The 2,222-nt window shown below is 42.9% G+C and overlaps 1 protein-coding gene across 1 annotated transcript in view; it reads right to left on the bottom strand.

Moving 5' to 3' along the window:
• LOC135904647 (ATP-dependent DNA/RNA helicase DHX36-like) overlaps window positions 1–1,951 on the bottom strand; it is a 66,135-nt gene extending 64,184 nt beyond the window's left edge. Inside the window, exons 1-3 of the mRNA XM_065435514.1 lie at window positions 1,761–1,951; window positions 889–969; window positions 662–783 (exon numbers count right to left, since the gene is read on the bottom strand). Of these exons, the coding sequence (XP_065291586.1) occupies window positions 662–783; window positions 889–961 (195 nt within the window). The 5' untranslated portion in view covers window positions 962–969; window positions 1,761–1,951. The remainder of the gene's footprint in view (window positions 1–661; window positions 784–888; window positions 970–1,760) is intronic.
• Window positions 1,952–2,222: the final 271 nt, after the last annotated feature.

Consider the following 2,222-nt stretch of genomic DNA (forward strand, 5'->3'; position numbering starts at 1 on the left):
TACATATCCACAAATATATCCGTAGAGGTAGCAACGAACCCAACAGCACACAGCACCCAGGCAGCCACACGAAACCCACGAAACTAGGCAAAGAAAGCTTCGCTTTAAAAAAAACCACACGTGATGGCAACAAGCACAAAAGAGAAGCAGTCATACTTATAGATGCTGTCCCACAGCAACATCTGCATTATGAGAGATGCCGTAATAAGGAAGTTGTAGATTATCTTTACTACTACGAGTTCTTCAAAGTGCACCAGAATATAAGTATGCAAGTCTTTTTGCAGTGGCATCTTCGTTAGAATGTGGCAGCAACCAGAAATGAAATCTGTGATGTCCAGTGTGGATAAACTGTGTTGCAGTCATCCAGAAGAATGTCAATCAACATGCAAAATTACCAACTTACCATACCATTCATGTGCAAAAGTGCAACAAGGGCATGCATAAATTGTACGCCATCGAGGAAGTATGCAACGATGAACTATACTGGCATATACAGTTGCAGCTAGTTTGCTTGAGTCGAAACTAAACCATGCTCAATTATCACCGTTTTTCTCCCGCATACGCACTTTTTTAAGATTTTTACCTTCGTTTTTTGTCGCAAATCTGCTTTCAATGAAAGAAATATTTTTAAAAGTCTGTACAACCCCATTGCTTAAGTTACCTGGTGAGCAGCGGCCCATTCTTTTCGAGCTCGGCCCCTCCGCGCAAAGTAAAGGCCAATTTCCTTTCCTCGTAGACCTGCTGGAAAGCTTGAGCCAGGGTGGCCGCCCCTGCCTTGTCCACCTAAGTGAAAGGCAAGAGAAACCAAATTAACACATTGCAGAAATGGCTCGGCTGTGCACCAGTGCATGCATTACACCGATACCTTTCTACATGGGTCACATTTACCTCTGTTCCAGCCCGAGCCTCTGCCCGATCCTCTGCCTCCCCTTCCTCCCCGTCTTTCATACCGCGAAAACATGACAGGTGCTGTAAAGGAATAGAAGATGGAGTGTAACGGCGATGGAGAAGGGGGCAGTAATTAAGCATCTGTAGCCTTCTATGTGTATATAGGAGGCTATGGCATATAGTTCAACATACGCTCCACATACGTCAATGGGCAAGTGAGTTATCAAGAAACAGACCATAGCAGGAGACCACATTAAATGCTTACAAACAAGAATCAAACTAAGTGAAAACGCGCATGGATATATATACAGTTCCATCTCATTCCTCGAATATTCTAACAGGGCCTTTTTTTTTAAGTAGTGTTTCTAATGCAATCGTCGTGACTACTACAACAGTCTTCCGACGTGCAACTATCGTACAAGAGTCTCAAAGTGGTCCTCGGCCCAGAAAATCCCCGTATTCTAATGACAGGCTCGTACAGCGCGGATTTGTGGAGTTAAGAAGTCTTTACGAGAATTAAAAACCGTTTTTTTTTCTTTTTTGTATTATCAGAGAGTTGCACTGAGCAGTTAACTACTACTCTCATTTGTGTACCCACTTAAAGATGCAATAGTTCTGCCGCGACGGTCAGAGTTGTGCAAGTAAGTGACCAAGTTCTCAAACCGAAAACTACAGGAATGTTTGACCTAAGCTTGTGGACCATAGCGCACTTTGGATAAACATATAATTTCGCACCCATTATGTGCCTACAAAGCTCTGAGAAATATGTTTTTTTTTTTTTATTCTCAAAAGTGTGTAATTAACGATGGACAGCAACGTTCAGTGCCGGCTGTGCCCGAGTTTCCTCCTTCCCTTGATTGCCTTCAGCCTACCTGAGAGTGGAACGGCAGAACTGACGAACTGACGTGAGCTTTGTCAATGTAACAGTCTTGACGAACTGGCAATCATTTCCGAAACAGACACATGAATGGTTATTGTTGACGCATAGAGGTTGACGTATGAATGAGCGGCGAATGCACCGAATGCAAAACGAAAACGGCGCAAGGGATAGGTGGCGCGGGTGCAAAGTTTCGTAAGTCACGTGACCAACAAACCATTGGTTGAATCTTGGCTAAAATACTGGACGAAGTATCTAGCCACCGTAACATCGCTACAGCATGTCTCCACTAGTTGATGACCACACCGGCAAAAATATTTAATAATTAAATAAAGTTAAATAATATTTTATTACCTAAACACGAGCAACCAAACGCTTCTTCCGCTAACGCAAATGTTTCTCTAAAGCTAGCTTTTCTGAAGACTGCAACACTAACACTGTAAGATTGTTTTTTGAG

The sequence above is a fragment of the Dermacentor albipictus genome, chromosome 2 (genome assembly GCF_038994185.2).
Source record: "Dermacentor albipictus isolate Rhodes 1998 colony chromosome 2, USDA_Dalb.pri_finalv2, whole genome shotgun sequence".
Taxonomy (NCBI): Eukaryota; Metazoa; Arthropoda; class Arachnida; order Ixodida; family Ixodidae; genus Dermacentor; species Dermacentor albipictus.